Below are 15735 nucleotides of genomic sequence, written 5' to 3'. Positions count from 1 at the left end.
GTCATGCGAGACTATATCAAACACTTTACAAAAGTCTAGATATGCCACATCTATTGCTTTCCCCTCATTCACAAGGCTTTTTAACCTATCAGAGAAAGCAATGTTTGTTTTGGTATGATTTGTTCATTAAAAATCCATGCTGTTACTTATCTTCTCGGTGTTTGCAGATGGATTCCTTAATTATTTGCTCTATTACCATTCTTGGTGTTAAACTGACTGATCTGTAATTTCCTGGGTTCTCCTTATATCCCTTTTTACAGATGGAAATGATATTTGCCCTTTTTCAGTCTTCTGGTATCTCTCCTAGAGCTTATGACTTCTCAAAGATAATTAATAATGGCTCTGTTGTCTCCTTAATCAGCTCCCTGAGTATTCTAGGATGTATTTCATCAAGCCCTGATGACTTTAAGAGATCTACCTTGCCTAAATATTAAGCACTTCTGCCATTTCCACATTTTCTGTTAATTGTTTTTCCCTCTTCATTTAATAATTGGCCTAACCTGCTCTTGGTCTTCTTCTTGCGTCTAAGATATTTGTAGAATGTTTTCTTATTGCCCTTTATGTGTCTAGTTAGTTTAAGTTCATTTTTTGCCTTAGCCTTTCTAATTTTGCCATTATATACTTTGGTTGTTTTATTCATCTTTTGTTGTTTGTTATTTGACCTGGTTTCAGATCATTCAGATCATTCAAGATCTACTGGTTAAGCCAGGGTGCTCTCTTGTGATACTTCTTGCCTTTCCTACAGAATAGAATAGTTTGCTCTTGTGCCCTTAAAGTCTCCTTGAAAAACTGCCAGTTTTCTTCAGTTGTTTTCCTCTTAGACTTGTTTTCCCGGGGATCTTACCTACCAACTTCCTGAGTGAACTAAAATCCACTGTCTTTATTTTGCTGTTCTCTCTCCTACCATTCCTTAAAATCCTATCCCACCTGACAATTTAAACCAAACCATGCATATAATTTATAAAAAAAAGAGATTTACCATACAAAAGTTTGTTGGTTTGAGGACAGTATCCCTCTTTCACTCTCCTTATTTGTTGTTGTTGCTTCTCTTCCCTTTGTGTTGTCCTGTGTTTTGTTGTCATTATTTGTGTTATCTTTTTAATTTAACCTGTGAGTGCCAGGAAGCAGGGAGAAATAGGTTTTTTTGTCTCCTCTGTAAAGCCTTAAATCATGGTATTATATAACTAGTAGACTGTTTAAATTATTTTCACGGGTCATTGATAACTTCTGAAAGTTTTGCTCAGTGGACTTAAGATATGTTCAGCAAGAAAAAAAACTCAGATTGGACATGCATCCAATCTCCAATTTATTGTTGCCGTTGTTTAATAATTTAATGCACTTGCAAAACTCCCAGAATGGTCTGATTTCAATCCTTTTTGTCATCCGGCTGTTTGTTTGCCTAAAAAGATTGGTCCTCTGATTCTCTCCTGTCAATACGTATCTATGCTATGTCCACAGAAATGAATATTCTTCTTGTTGTTTGTCTTTAATATTCAACATAAAAATCTAAAAGCTTGTTTTGGTTCTTATGCTTGATTGTGAGTTTTGAGGCTTTTTCCTGGCTTTTCCTATTGGTAGAAAATTCCATTTAATCTTTGGTTCGGGAAATTCTTCCTCTTTGGCATGAGGGTCTATATTAACATACACTGAAGAAATACTGTTCTTTAGAAGTGGCAAAAAGGCTTAGTTGGTTAACCACTTCTAATCTAGGTTCTACTACAGCAAAATTGAATCAGCACATCTGGCACTAAAATCCACTTTGGCTCCATTCAATGTGTGGTCATCAAGCCACAAAAAGTGAATTGGGCAGTGGTGGTTTTTCAAATACAGGAAATCCCAAGTGGGTGACAGGTAGTGGAAGAGGGAGAAAATATCAGCTAACATTTATGTTTACTATTTACCCAATTTGTAGATAGGAAATTAAATTAGAATAGTGTTTTGGGACAAACTCATGCTCCTGTTTTTGCTCTGCCTTACTGCTCTCTTTCTCCTAAAATATTCTTATAACTCCTTGCAATGTTAACTCGATGAGGGTCTTGTTGCAAGCTTCTAAATGACACATTTTTGGATTGATTTCTATAACCTAAGTCTCTGCCTCAGCTGAGTTAATCAGGGTGTAGATGAAATGCCTTGTCTTTTATTTACAGTTCAAGGTTTGTGCCATATTGTAGTCTTGTTAAATGAGGATCTGCCCCTAGTGCTTAAAATTAGAAGAAAATAGTTTTAGAATTTTTCTCTTATTAAATTTAGTTAGTGGAATGCTCAGTGTAGTGCCAGACTTGGTCCTATATACCAAACGTCTCCTTTTATCCATAGTTTAGCTATGACATTAGCAGTTGCACGACAGACTTCTCCAAGTTTCCCAGTCATGACACACAAAGGTTACTAATAGGTGTGAGGTGGTAGTTCCATGCCTATTTATTCCTTGGCCTATCTGCTGAAATTAGCAGAAAAGTTCCCACATGTAGGACTGGATGCTTACTGATGGAGACCAATAAACATAGCAGTAATTAAAGCTAATGTTCTGATCTTTATTACCCAATAATTTCTGCTCTTCTTCACCTTGGTAAACAAATGCCTGTAATTCCGGCAACACTTTCTTTCTAACTAACTTAGTATGACTTTTTAAATAGCCCGGCTCTTTAAGCTCTTTTACATATACCTCACCCGACTTCAGTGAGTGTTCTATGAATTTTCAGGAGCCTAACACATTTTGTTTTAATGGGGATCTAAGAGTGTGCCTTGACGTGGCCTCTTTTAGAATCTTAGGTCACTCACTAGGATGTTAAGTTAATCTTAGCTGACTCAGGTCAATTTTTAAGCAAACAGTCCATGCTACAGCATCCATTCTGCTGACTTTAAGGGCTTGTAAGGTTGATTTTGGTATTCCTGCTTTTCACAAGTAGTAACACCATGTTTGACCTTGCATGGTGGACTTCAGGGTAATGCAGATGAAGCATTGTGCAATTTGACACTCGTGGCCTCCTAGAGGTTTCCCACAGTGCCCCAGTGTGACCACTTTGGCCACCACTTTCAGTTCTGCTGCTCTCCAGGTGTGCAAGAAACATCCCAGAAAAGTTTGAATTTCATTTCCTGTTTGGCCATCATGGCAAGCGGAGCAGGCAGCACACCTCAGCATCATACCTCAACAGCACATCTGGCTGAGAATTAATTTCCGTGGTCACAGAGGAGCTCCAGCATGGAGCATGCAGGAGATCCATGAACTTGTTGCTGGAAGGGCCGTGGGGAGGGGAGTGAAGCTGTGCTGGCAGAACTACAAAGCAGCAAAAGAAATGCAGACATCTATGCCAAGATGTCACAGCCTAGGGTTGGAAAAAGGTTACGTCAGGGATGCCCAGCAGTGCTGCATGAAAATAAATAAGCTCAGGTAGGCATACCAGAGCTACGTCTACATGGGGATGCTACATTGAAATAGCTTATTTCAATGTAGTGAATTCGAAATAAGCTATTTCGATGAATAGCGTCTACACGTCCTCCAGGGCTGGTGCCGTCGACATTCAGCGTTGACGTTGGGCATCACTATATCGAAGTAGGCACTGCAGGGGAGCGTCTACACGCCAAAGTGGCCCACATCGAAATAAGGGTGCCAGGAACAGCTGCAAACAGGGTCACAGGGCGGACTAGCACTTCCGGGGCAACAGCAAGCCACTCCCTTAAAGGGCCCCTCCCAGACACACTTGCACTAAACAGCACAAGATCCACTGAGCTGACAACTGGTTGCAGACCCTGTGCATGCAGCATGGATCCCCAGCTGCAGCAGCAGCATCCAGAAGCCCTGGGCTAAGGGCTGCTGTACACGGTGACCATAGAGCCCCACAGGGGCTGGAGAGAGTGTCTCTCAACCCCTCAGCTGATGGCTGCCATGGTGGACCCCGCTATTTCGATGTTGCGGGATGCGGATCGTCTACACATGCCCTACTTCAACGTTCAACATCAAAGTAGGGCACTATTCCCATCTCCTGTTGGGGATAGCGACTTCGACGTCTCGCTGCCTTACATCAATTTCAACTTCGAAATAGCGCTCACCACGTGTAGACGTGGTGGGCGCTATTTCGAAGTTGGCACGGCTACTTCGAAGTAGCTGGCTGGTGTAGACGTGGCTCAGAAGACAATGGAAGCAAACAGGTGTTCTGGGTCAAGACTGCGAACATGCTGCTTCAGTGAGTAGCTGCATGGAATTCTGGGTAGGCAACCCAACCACTGTCCCCAGTTGGTGGATACCTCCCAAGACATTCTTAGGCACCCCCTGGCAACAATGGGAAGACATGGTGGATGAGGAAGAGGAGAATGGTGAGCAGGCAAACAGAGCAGCTGATCTCACCAACAGCCAGGACCCTTTTTTAACTGAATCGCATCCCATCCTTCCAGGACGTTTTGCTGCTGGACCCTGATGATGGAGAGGGCACCTCTGGTGAGTTCTCATTTTTAATCATGCTGTAGGAGGATTAAGAAAATTGGGTATGATCTGTAGCAGGTGTTGTACCTACACAGTCTGGGCCCTTCAGAGCAAATTGTTAACTTTTCTGGGCACAGGGCAGCAATCCTCCCTGCACATCTCCATAAAGCTTGCAGACAGGTACTCTTTAATCCTTCTCACTAGGTTTCTGGGAAGGCCTATCTTATTCCAACCTCCATTTTAGGACACCTTGCCATGCCAAACCAGCAGTAAGGTTTCTGGTGTCATTGCTGCACAGAGCAATGCAGCATACCAACCAACGTTCTGTCCACATTGAGGCAGCATCCATTCCTTAAGATAGTACGTTATTCTAAGAAGGCTGATATCTCACATTGCAACCTAGAGGAAGCAAGAGAAGGCTCATTAAGCAATGATAGCACAAGCTGCTCTGCCATACCTGCCCCTTTTTCTTCCCCTCCCTGGGCTCCTGGGAGAAGGGAAACTTTCACTGTCCCAGCCAAGGAGGGAGGGGAAGCATGTGGTGACCGTGAGAGCTACACACACAGCCCTGAGATACATAGCACAAGCCACATTGCCATCCTTTGCCCCCTGCTTCCCTGGGCTCCGGAGGAAGGGTAAACTTTCAGGCTACGTCTACACGTGCAGCCAACATCGAAATAGTCTATTTCGATGAATAACGTCTACACGTCCTCCAGGGCCAGCAACGTCGATGTTCAACTTCGACGTTGCTCAGCCCAACATCGAAATAGGCGCAGCGAGGGAACATCTACACGTCAAAGTAGCACACATCGAAATAGGGATGCCAGGCACAGCTGCAGACAGGGTCACAGGGCGGACTCAACAGCAAGCCGCTCCCTTAAAGGGCCCCTCCCAGACACAGTTGCACTAAACAACACAAGATCCACAGAGCTGACAACTGGTTGCAGACCCTGTGCCTGCAGCATAGATCCCCAGCTGCCGCAGAAGCAGCCAGAAGCCCTGGGCTAAGGGTTGCTGCCCACGGTGACCATAGAGCCCCGCAGGGGCTGGAGAGAGAGTATCTCTCAACCCCCCAGCTGATGGCCGCCATGGAGGACCCAGCAATTTCGACGTTGCGGGACGTGGATCGTCTACACGGTCCCTACTTCGACGTTGAACGTCAAAGTAGGGCGCTATTCCTATCTCTTCATGAGGTTAGCGACTTCGACGTCTCGCCGCCTAACGTCGAAGTTGGTGCCGCTACTTCGAAGTAGCGTGCACGTGTAGACGCAGCTTCACTGTCACAGACAAGGGGGGAGTTGAAGCATGCACTGACTGCAGAAGCCACACAGTCTGATAGCACAAGCTGCACTGCTATGGCTTCCCCTCCTTCCTACCTCCCTGGGCTCCTGGGGAAGGAGTAACTTTTACTATTGCAGCTGGAGGGGCAAGGTGGGAGTTCATGGTGACTGCGACTGCCACAGTCCCAAAAAGCCACTGTGACCCTGCTTGCAGCATGCACAGCCCCAGAATGTGCTTTTGAAGTCCACAATCCCACAGATGGCTAGAAAGCTGCCCCAATAAGTGCTTTACCATGACTGGGAGCAAACCAAGTCAAGCAGTTCCCTTAAAATCTCTGTGTAGTATCTGCTGTACAGAGGACACCTAAAAGCAAAAAATTGTCCTTGTACATTGTGCATCCCTATTGGTTCCCTATTGCTCTTTCATGAACTTACTTGATGTGTTCTAAAACTTATCTCATTTACTGTAAATGCATCTCCCTAATGTCTTCCTTCACTTATGTTTTGTTGCAGTGTGTGCAACAATGGTCTCTTTGACAACTGCCCTCACCCCAGGTGTTAGACTGGCAGATCAGAAGGTGAAAATGAATTGAGAACATATGTTCCTAGAACACATGCAAGCTGCCTGCACAGACAGGGCACAGTTAAATGCACGGAGGAGAACCATGCTGGAGGAGAAGAGAATGCTCAGAGAGTGTAAAGTCCAGACTCTGGAGGAGAAGTTGAAGCTCCTGGAGCAGCAAACAGAGCTCCTGAGGTGCTTGGTAGAGAAGCATAGAGCCCCACTGCAGCCGATGCTGAACCACATGCCATGCTCATCATGTTCCATACTCTTCCCACCTTGGTGCCCCAGAATGTGGTGTAGGGGAGAGTCCAGGGCACCTTCCATTCAACCACCCGGGACATTTCTCAGAGCAGAAGGCTGACATACCCCCACCTCTAATTGCAAAACGCCTCTTGCCCTTGCTTACCCACCTCTGAAGCCCCTGCCAATGAACTCCTTTACTATGTGCTTCATTTTGTCCCCTAAATAAAAATGCATAAGCTTTCAAAAACAGTGTCTTTATTGCTTGTTTTGCACAAGGCCGGGTGGGGAGGAGGAGGAACAGGAGTTTTATAGGGTTTTCAGACTAGCACACATCATACAGGGGGCACCTCCTTAATAACAACACATATGACTGGTTGTTCATAAAGCTGTTTTTCAAACCTTTCCTGATTAGCAGTGTTCCTCACTGTGCTCTCCTTATTGCCCTGCTGTCTGTCTGCTCATAATTAGAGGACAGGTGATCTGCCTTGGCCCTCCATCCTGGCATGAAATTTTCCCACTTACTCTCCCTCCTCACATAAGTTCTGAAGCACACAGCAGGCTCCCACCATGAAGAGAATGTTGGTTCCACTGGGGTCTAACTGACTCAGGAGGCTCCTGAACCTGGCTTTTAAAAATGGCCAAATTCACATTGTATTACCATTCTGCACTTGCTTAGCCTGTAGTTGAACTGCCCCTTACTGTGATCCAGGCTGTCTGTGTATGACTTCATAAGCCAAGAGAACAAGCGGTATAGTGGATCTCCCAAGTTCACTATTGGCATCTCCTTATTTCCAGTGGTAATTTTCTGGTATGGGAAGAAAGCTCCATTCTGCAGCTTTCTGAATAGACCAGAGTTCCTAAAGATGCATGCATCATGCACGTTTCTGACCATACCACATTGATATTAGTGAAACAACCCTTGTGATCCACCAACACCTGCAACACCATGGAGAAATACCCGTTGCGGTTTATGTACTTTGTGGCAAGGTGGTCTGGTGCTACGACCGAGATCTTCATTCCATCTCTTGCTCCCTCCTTCAGTTAGAGAACCCAATCATGGCAAAACTATCCATTATGTCCTGCATGTTTTCCGGAGTCATTGTCTTCGTAGCAGAAGGGTATTGACTGTCTTGACTACCTGGGTCACAGCAGCCTCCTTTGTAGATATGCCCAAATTGATTGCCACTGACCAATAACTGTCTGGTACTACAAGTTTTCACAGAGCTATTGCCACTTGCTTCTGAACTGTCAGAGCTGTTTCATTCTGGTATTGCTGTGCTTCAGAGCAGGGTAAACCAATTTGCAAAGTTCCATGAAAGTGGCCTTACATAGGAAGAAGTTTTATAGCCCTTGCTGATTGGTAGGACCATATTGTTCTGAAGATATGAGACAATCTGAGCTTATTTCATGGCACCAGAACTGGCCTTCCACTGTGTACAAAGCATCAAGTGCAGTCAGCGTCTCCCCATTCCTCCTCTCCAGTGTTTCATGTACATATATATGTCTGTGTCCTCCTGAGAGTCTTCTTTGCTGTGATGGCTGCTTAGGCTCTGCACATACCTCAGCAAAATGCATGAGGTGCTCACAATACTTGCCACAACAGTTTGAAGCTGGATGGAGTCCATGGTAGCCTTGCTATGGCATCTGCATGAGTACACAGAGAAAAAAAGGGATCTGCATGATTGGGGAGGGATTATAAAGCTCATATGCTGATGCACAGATGTTATAAAAATTCCAAGAGTTGTAACTCACAGTTTCATTGTCCTTGTGCTAGTTTTCCCTGCCCTAGATCATAATTTGTCTCTAAAAATAGCAATGGTGTGTCTGTATATCAAGTGGTTTTCTTAATGGTCCTGGTCCTGCAGTCCTCATGTGGGTTACGCACACACCATCAGTGGATATTTTTCTTGCCTAATGACTGCAGACTCAGCCCCCTATCAATGAATGAACAAAATTATTGATACATTTCTGCAATAGAAATGGGTCTCTGGGGTTTATAGACAAGCAGAGATCCAAAAAAATAGCATTGCCCGATATGAGGGTGGGGGCTGAGAATGTTAATTAATGCAATCTAAATTCTTAAGTTCATATACGTGATAGCAAAAATACAGACAAAAAGCATCCAAAGCACTAGTCTCAGAATTATGTCTTGGAGAGAGCATGAAGATTATGCTATAATTATGAATAATTTAAATTATGAGAGAAATCAGGAAAACAGAAGATTATTCTTGAACATATTAGTCCCAGAACTATTTATTATCATACATAAATCATTATCTGAATCAGGGCTTGTTTTTTCTGGTGGAACTCACCAGGACTGTTTCGGCACCGTTTTTCCCCCAGCCAGGGATCCTGCAGCTGGCACTGCTGGCAGGGTTCTGTGCCCCAGCTGGCTCCGAGCCGTGCGGCTGCAGGTTCCCTCCACTCTCTGGGCATGGATCCCGTGGTTGTGGCTGCCAGCAATGCTGCATACCCCAGTTCTGTCAAAAATATGTTTGTTATTTTTGCCTTTGTTTGCTTTCAGGCTGGATGAACTAATTAAAAAATTTCTGGAAGATCCTGATCCTGAGAGCACACTGGATGTTGGAGCTGATATGCGCAAGATCAAGCACAGTTTCAATTATATAAAGGTATATACTGTACACATACAAGGAAGTACAGAGGACCTTAAGAAAGCACAAGAAGTATTAGAGGACGCAAAGAAGAGGGATCTGAAAAGCATGGAGAAGAAAGGAGTGTATACAGGGACTCAGTAGGTCTGAGAAATGCTTGAAGAATTGGAATTGATTTGAGGAATAACCAGAAAATACACAGCAAGATCTGAGGGAGCTACAGGGAATTCCCAAAGGGTATTAGAAGGGGAAGAATTGATAGGACTGAAACTTACAGGAATTGCTCTGCTGAAGATATCCATAAACGGATAGAGAGTATATTCAGGTATATATGTAGCTGATAAGGAGCTTAATGTTAGACTAGTTACTCCAAGGGGGATATAAAAAAACTGCATCAATTGTATGGGTTATTTGCTGGGATATTTTGCACACAAGATACATATGGGATGCAGAGTTGCAAGGGAAGAAACTGAACTTGGTAAAACTACAATGTATTCATGGGTATTTTAATAAAAATCATGGACTGGTAATGCGCAAGAAACAGAATATCATGGCCCATGACCTGTCCAAAATTTACATCATGAATAGCCCCACTGAATCTTAGAGAACTGGGGTGCTGCTGAGAGGGAGGGAGAACCTGGGTGGGGCGGTGAGCAGCTGCTCAGGCAGTCCCCTGGGCCGTCCTCATCACCCGTTGCTCAGGCAATCCCCAGGGTCAGGTGCTGAGGGCAGCCAGAGCTGCAGCTTGTGCAGGTGACCCTGGGGCCTCCTCAGCAGTTAGCTGCAGAGCTACTCCAGCAGTAGTCAGTGTGGCTGTCCCCAGGCAGCTGGCCCCAGCATCAGCCACACTGGCTGTTACAGAAGTCATTAAACCTATTACTTCCCTGACCACCCTAAACTTGGCATACAGTTTTTGTTTTTGTTTAAGTTCTGCTGTAAAGAATTCCACAATTTTTAATACAGTGCATTATAAAATATAAAATACTGTCTCTGAATTTGATTTCCCAATGAAGAGAAGTTAATACTGTTATTGCTGATTTTTTTCCTTACTGCGGTGGGAGTTCTTTACCAGAGAGAGGAATATAGAACTTACATATTTTTATTGAGGAAACCCAATCAGTGCAAATTAAAAGCTATCTCTTAGCTGACTCAGTACTTATTGCTTTTCAGTCTATCAATGGCAGGATTTTGCTTTTCAGAAATCCTGAAGAAACTTTCAAATCAGCAAGCACAGGTAAACATTCACACCCAGAGGGAAGGGAAAATGAATGGGATGAGTGACAAGGATCCAGAACAATTTTTTTTATTTTATAGCAACTGATAAATCGTACAAACATTCCTGACAGAAGTCTGCTCTCACCAGACACTACTGGAGATAAGGATACTAATACGCCAGAAAAGAATGAGGAGTTAAAGAAGTTGAAAGACCTTCTGCACCAAAGAGATAATGAAATCAGTATCCTTTCTGAAACAGGATTTTTTGTGATTTTAAACTAACCTATTGCAATCTGAGGTGTGGGTGTGTACGAAATGGCAGATGATGGTCTGCAAAGAATTTTTTTCCCTTTTGGTTTAATGTATGAATGCACATTCCTAATGTAACTGGGCTTGTCTATGCTAGCAAGTTACTGCATAGTAACTTTCTCACCCTGGGATGTGAAAAAACACACACTCTGCTGAGAACTGCAAGGTACATCACTGAAAAGCACCAGTGTGGACAGTGCTAGAGTGCTGGAACTACACTCCCAACACTCTTAGCTACTGTCCTCATGGAGGAGGTTTATTTAAAGAGCACTCAGAGAGCTCTTTCCCAGTGGTGTTGCCATTGCCATACTGCTGCATTAAAGTACTGCCATGGCAGTGCTTTGAACTTTAATGCGTAGACAAAGCCAAGAGTCTCCTGCTACTCTTGTTTGGAATCCCATTGTTGTGCTTGGTCCTTGTTTCCATGATGAACTGTACCAAAATCCTGGATCCAAATATCCTCCTCAAACAAATGAAAAACTGGACCTAGCATGGAAAACTATATAAAAAACAATGTATTACTTTACAAAGAATAGAATTTCCTGTATTGTTATTTTAACTAAATGAAATGCTGCTTCAGGGACTACTGGACTCTCTTTTTTATACTAAATATAAAACTTGTGCTTATTACATCCAACTTTAAAATTTACATTAAAGCTGAGCCTTTAGATTGTGTATGTATGACAAAAATCAAACTACTCAGATGTGCTGTGTCCACTTTACTGCCTCCGGGGAAACATGAGTATCTGTAGCTTAGTAAGATGAAAACGGGAAGTTATTTTAGCTAATTAACAAAACTGTAGGCAAACTACAGCTTCATATTGTCCCTGAATTTGTGGCTGATCTGTAGACAAAACTTGAACGATGGCAGAAAAATTGACAAATAGCTTTCAAGTTTATAGTGAGCAGAGATTGCTTAGCATTCAGCGTTTATTAAAAACAAGATGAACTGCATCTTTTATGTTTAATAGTTAAGATTTAGAGCATCAAGCATGAGTGGATAGTACTTCAGACTGGTGACTTGCTTTACCCTGATGAAATCAAATGGTAGGGAAGTCTGCTGTGCCCATCAAGGAGCCAAGATGTTTTTTTTTAAAGGAACACTGTCTAGTTAGTTTGGCTATATAATTGACTTAGGACACCTTTTAAAAGTTTCTTATTTTAGCTGAACCTATAGATCCCTTAGAAGAGTGTCTTCTTAAATAAATCATTAAATTGCTGAGATACTTTTAATACAACAAAATACACAGTTAATAGATTGTGTACTCACACTTGATGTGCATACATGGCTTTGTTTATGGAAGCACAAAGAAGGCATTTATTCCATAAAAGCTAGAGCGGCATATGGGGAACTGAAATATTAAATGTTAAAATCAAAACTAGCATGCAAGGTACTGTAAGTAGATTTTGCAAATAATTTTACATTTTCTTTTAAAAATCAACATCATGATTGATTCAGTAAAATTACTGGGGATTTAGAGGCTCTTCTGACATAAAATGGAAGAGATCCTACTTGTCTTTATGCACACCACAAGATTTATAAGAACCAATTTGTAAGACAAATAATTTTTGCCGCCTAATCAACCTACGTCTAATTCCGCACACCTCACCCAGATTTCTTCTATGCATTTATCAGATAAATTAGACACAAAATGAAAAACATTTAGGCTGCATCTACACTACAGAGTTTTGTCAACAAAAGTTACTTTTGGGACATATTTCCCAACAGACCCTCTGTTGACAGAATGCGTCCACACCTAATGGAGGCTCTCTCTGTTGACGCTCTCTGTCGACAGAGAGTGGGCAGACTGTCCAGCCCTCTGTCAACAGAATAGCCAACCGGAAGCTCTGCAAACTGGTGAATTGAAAGCCTGCTCCATCGACAGAAGGCCCCCCAGATCGTCACCACAATTTTTTTATTGAACGAATCATTTTATCTTGTACAGGAGTGACTTAACTCTCCCAAAAAACTTTGTGTTCTGTCGACAGTTTCTTGACAGAACGCATTTGTAGTGTGAATATTCTGTGGGCTTGTCTACACTACCACCTTCCTTCAAAGGAAGGATGGTAATTAGGGTGTTGGGAGTTTACTATGCATAGGCAGCACCTCATTAAGCAAATTCCACTTCATTAAGCAAATCTTGAGGAGCAAGGGGAGTCCGAAGTTGTCCCGGCACTTTGAAGTACCGGGAGGTGAGCTGCAGCTACACGCGTGCCAGTACTTCCAAGTTTAAAACATCGAAGTTGCCGTGGGGGGGAATTTGCTAAATGAAGTGCTGCCTATGCACAGCAGCACTTCATTAGTAAACTCCCAACACCCTAATTACCATCCTTCTTTCGAAGGAAGGTGGTAGTGTAGACAAGCCCTATGAATTTTGTCAACAAAACTGAGGTGTAGTGTAGACACAGCCATAGAGAGTATCTCATCATCTTTATAAAGATTCATGTTACCTCTTTGGTTTTGCTAAACGTTTAGTGAATTGCATCATAAATCTCCTGCATTGCTTCATTTAAACGTGTTTTTATGTCAAAGGTCTTTCCAAAGAATCTGTACGTAATTGGCAGGAATTTTATTTAAAACCCTGCTTTGTGTTTTTATAATCCTTTCTATTGTGGTCGCTTGCCAGCCTTTCTATAAAGTTTAAGCTTTCTGGTTTGCACAGTTAAAACTTGACAGGAAATTTGCAGGGTGTAATTGATGTTGCAAAATACAAAACTGAATAAAAGCAAAAGTCATCCATTTTGAAAAAGTGACTAGAACTTAATATCTATATTTTTCTACAGAGCCTTGTTGCTTTTATCCAGATTTTGATTGGCCATAGCCAATTATAGCACTAAGTAATGTCATATTACTAGCATTCAAGACAAACTGAATTGGCTGTGGAAAGATACATGTGAATAAATAAGGGTTATATAAATGTAATGTATAACACATTAATACAATATAAGTTGGTAGATACTGATGCAGACACATTCCCTCTCCGGACTGTCCTCTTCTTCAAAAGTTCAATTATGGTAATCCTAAGTACACATACTCTATGGGCTTAACCCTGCAATTTATATTCACATGATTCAGTTCTTCAAGATTAAATGTATGAATAAGGGACCCACAGAAAAAGTGGATTGTTATATAAGGAAAGAAGATTCCAGCTAATTTCCTTAAAATGTCCTGCAGATATTCTAGTAAATATGCTAAAGAAGGAAAAAAAGAAAGCACAGGATGCCTTCTTTCAGCTAAGTGCTGGTTCAAGTGGTCTTACAGTCTCAGGGAGTTCTCTTTCTATAAGCTTGGAGGAAGGTCAGAGGCCATCTGCCTGTGTTAATGGGAAAGATACACAAGATTTCAGCTCGTCAGTGCATAGATCTGCTTTGCTTCACAGGAGAGCAGGTTAGTAAAATGAATTATATGTGCAAGAATCCACTTCTGACATTAGGACTTAAAATGTATCATTTTTAGGTGTGGAGTAGGACAAGAGAGTTGTATGTTTAACATCAACATTCTTGTGCTCATTTGCTTTTGTCATTCACTTCACAAATTAGCTTGATTTCATGCCACCTCAATCTGCAGGTAACTTAATATGCTGACAAGACTCAAATGTTGGAAACGTAAATGAATGTTGAGGACTTTATTTGTAATATAAGCCAAGAGATGACATCCTTCCTATGGAAGCTCAAACAACTGACTTATCAAAAACAGGATAAACAGTTAATACTGGAAGAAGGTTCATTCAGACATGATTAATGTCAAGGGCCAGGGAGGAGATTTAAAATTCTTTCTCATTTTGGCTACGTCTACACGTGCAGCCAACATCGAAATAGCTTATTTCGATGTTGCGACATCGAAATAGGCTATTTCGATGAATAACGTCTACACGTCCTCCAGGGCCGGCAACGTCGATGTTCAACTTCGACGTTGCTCAGCCCAACATCGAAATAGGCACAGCGAGGGAACGTCTACACGTCAAAGTAGCACACATCGAAATAGGGATGCCAGGCACAGCTGCAGACAGGGTCACAGGGCGGACTCAACAGCAAGCCGCTCCCTTAAAGGGCCCCTCCCAGACACACTTGCACTAAACAACACAAGATACACAGAGCTGACAACTGGTTGCAGACCCTGTGCCTGCAGCATAGATCCCCAGCTGCCGCAGAAGCAGCCAGAAGCCCTGGGCTAAGGGCTGCTGCCCACGGTGACCATAGAGCCCCGCAGGGGCTGGAGAGAGAGCATCTCTCAACCCCCCAGCTGATGGCCGCCATGGAGGACCCAGCAATTTCGACGTTGCGGGATGCGGATCGTCTACACGGTCCCTACTTTGACGTTGAACGTCGAAGTAGGGCGCTATTCCTATCTCCTCATGAGGTTAGCGACTTCGACGTCTCGCCGCCTAACGTCGAAGTTAACTTCGAAATAGCGCCCGACGTGTGTAGACGCGACGGGCGCTATTTCGAAGTTGGTGCTGCTACTTCGAAGTAGCGTGCACGTGTAGACGCAGCTTCAGTCATTTAAATAGGAAAGTAATCCTCTCTTCAGGTGAAAAAGAAGATTGATTAGTTCTATCTCTAGTTAACTAGCAAGACTCTTCAGTATTCCGAACTATGGAGAATACACAGGGTTTTATTTGACATTTATAATGAACTTTTATAGTGATTTTTATTATTACTCTGTTAATGTAATCAAACATGGACCTCTTTTTGCAAGTTACTTCAACAGAGAATTAACTTGAAGCATGTGAATAGTTCCACTGAAGTATTAACGGTGTTGCTGAACTGTGTCACTGATTTGTAAGAAAAAAAACAGAATGCTTATATTTTGATACATTGAAGTTTCCAATGAAAAGAAATTTAAATCACAATGGGGAAGGAAGAATATTCAAGAACTCATCTCTTGCCAAAGGAGATTGAGAGACAGATGAATTCACAAATACTGTGTTTGGCTAACATAGCCGGTACATGAAATACAACTTAACCATGTGATAGACAATGGCATTTTCAGGAGAAGGGTTGTTTATCTGCACTTACGTATAAGTTGCATAAGTTTGTAGACATGCCCAAGTTTGAAGTAGTATCCCGCGTGTCTACAAACATCACACACTC

General features: G+C 42.6%; 1 protein-coding gene across 1 annotated transcript in view; it reads left to right on the top strand.

The window, feature by feature from the left end:
• Positions 1-15735, top strand: part of KIF6 (kinesin family member 6) — a 310424-nt gene that overhangs the window by 132831 nt on the left and 161858 nt on the right. Inside the window, exons 11-13 of the mRNA XM_074988562.1 lie at positions 9030-9135; positions 10432-10573; positions 13817-14029. Coding sequence (XP_074844663.1) covers positions 9030-9135; positions 10432-10573; positions 13817-14029 — 461 coding nt within the window. The remainder of the gene's footprint in view (positions 1-9029; positions 9136-10431; positions 10574-13816; positions 14030-15735) is intronic.

Source organism: Carettochelys insculpta, chromosome 3 (assembly GCF_033958435.1).
Source record: "Carettochelys insculpta isolate YL-2023 chromosome 3, ASM3395843v1, whole genome shotgun sequence".
NCBI classification, from domain to species: Eukaryota; Metazoa; Chordata; order Testudines; family Carettochelyidae; genus Carettochelys; species Carettochelys insculpta.
The sequence above is the reverse complement of the archived record's forward strand: the minus strand, read 5'-3'. Positions and strand labels throughout refer to the sequence as shown.